This window comes from Amphimedon queenslandica, unplaced genomic scaffold, assembly GCF_000090795.2.
Source record: "Amphimedon queenslandica unplaced genomic scaffold, v1.1 AMPQUscaffold_9554, whole genome shotgun sequence".
In the NCBI taxonomy this organism is placed as follows: Eukaryota; Metazoa; Porifera; class Demospongiae; order Haplosclerida; family Niphatidae; genus Amphimedon; species Amphimedon queenslandica.
The window spans coordinates 1-1443 of NW_003550174.1; the positions used below are offsets into that span (position 1 = coordinate 1).

The 1443-nt window shown below is 35.4% G+C and overlaps 1 protein-coding gene across 1 annotated transcript; it reads right to left on the minus strand.

The window, feature by feature from the left end:
- LOC100638662 (U6 snRNA-associated Sm-like protein LSm1) lies at positions 1-1204 on the minus strand. Its single transcript, XM_003391367.3, has 4 exons — positions 1067-1204; positions 913-981; positions 365-480; positions 1-297 (listed from the first exon to the last, which is right to left on the minus strand). The coding sequence occupies exons 1-4, from the start codon at positions 1161-1163 to the stop codon at positions 124-126; spliced, it is 456 nt and encodes a 151-aa protein (XP_003391415.1). The 5' UTR covers positions 1164-1204; the 3' UTR covers positions 1-123.
- Between the last annotated feature and the right edge of the window lie 239 nt (positions 1205-1443).

Consider the following 1443-nt stretch of genomic DNA (forward strand, 5'->3'; position numbering starts at 1 on the left):
AAATATTCATCCTCAAAATGTTATTGGAATATTAGTGTCAATATGTATTATTTTGAATGTCACACATATTGGAAGTAATAATCATAATGAGTGGGTGTGTGCCTGCTACACTTATTTATAAATTCATGACAGAATATCTTCAGATTCGTCTCTCACGACGGGAAGTCCTTTCTGTCGTAATAGCTCCTCTTTTCTCTTGTTCTCTTTCTCTCTCTTCTCGTTTTCTTGTCTCTGTGCCTCAATAATCTCCTCGATCGAGACCTTCTCCAGTTCCATGCTTTCTTCAAGTGATTTCTCCTTGAGAAAGAGAGTAAAGAATGACTCTCTTGTCCCCCCCTCTCTCTCTAGTCTAGGGTAGGCTCACTATTTCTCCGCAGAGGACCATGTTTTCTCCTCTGACTAGAAATATTCCTCTAGGTATATCTCCATATTTCTTTCCGACATGAATGCGTTCAACAGTGTCTTGCAACAACAGATTCGCTACAAAGTAACAATAAGCAATTGAAACAGAAATAACAATGCATATTCCATTAAAAATGACTCCAAGAGAATTCTTATAATTTTTTCTGATACATGTACGTATAAATGTTCTTATGTTGTGTAGCAAGTTTGAGCTGATTCCAATCAAAAATAGATTTTTTTACAAATTTTTGAAGTTACTCAAAAATCGAGCCAAAGTCCCTGTACTATAGTACAGGGTCTTTGGCCCAATTTCCCCAAAAATGACTAGAAAAGAATTCTTCATTTTTATAAAATTTTCTAATACATATACATGTTCTCATGTTATTTTTAAAGTTTGAGCTGATTCTGATCAAAATTGGATTTTTTTACAAATTTTTAAAGTTTCTCCAAAATTCACCATGGTGTGTATACATGTAATTGATATACCACTACTACAAAACTGAAACATACCAAATTGATCAATACTCCTGAGGTATCCTATCAATGTCCTCCCTCCTCTTAACACAACCAATATACGCTCTATAATAATTTTAAATCATAATTTTATTATTTTTATAATTTCATTTCAAACATTTTAAGTAAAAAGTAGCATTTTACAACTTACTGTCGACTTCTGCTATAAGGCTGGCTGTTCCTGGTATGTATTTACCATCAAAACTGTCTTTTGCTTGAAGATCTGTCTGAACCCCATGCCCTTCCATGTTGCACGTAGGTGTGGCCAAGGGGTGTGGTTTATTGCTTAAACCACGTGCTACCACGTGGCACGGTTCTGCAGAAGGTGTGGCTGTAGAAAATGGCGGATGTTTTGGTGAAGGAATTGGGTGTTGAGGATCTTTACGGGTTTTTAGAAGTACCAAGTGATGCCTCAGACAAAGAAGTAAGGAAATTAATTATATACAATATCCTGTTTAACATTCATTAATAGATTACCAGTGGTTATCGTAAAAAGGCTCTACGATATCATCCCGACAAAAACCCAGA

Excerpts from the sequence above, each read along its gene's own strand:
- LOC100638662 (XM_003391367.3), bottom strand. The coding sequence starts at position 1,163 with ATGGAAGGGCATGGGGTTCAGACAGATCTTCAAGCAAAAGACAGTTTT. Across the intron at positions 481-912 it reads CAGGAGTATTGATCAATTTG|CGAATCTGTTGTTGCAAGAC; the intron begins GTATGTTTCAGT and ends GTTACTTTGTAG. Across the intron at positions 298-364 it reads TGGTCCTCTGCGGAGAAATA|GAGAAATCACTTGAAGAAAG; the intron begins GTGAGCCTACCC and ends CTCTTTCTCAAG.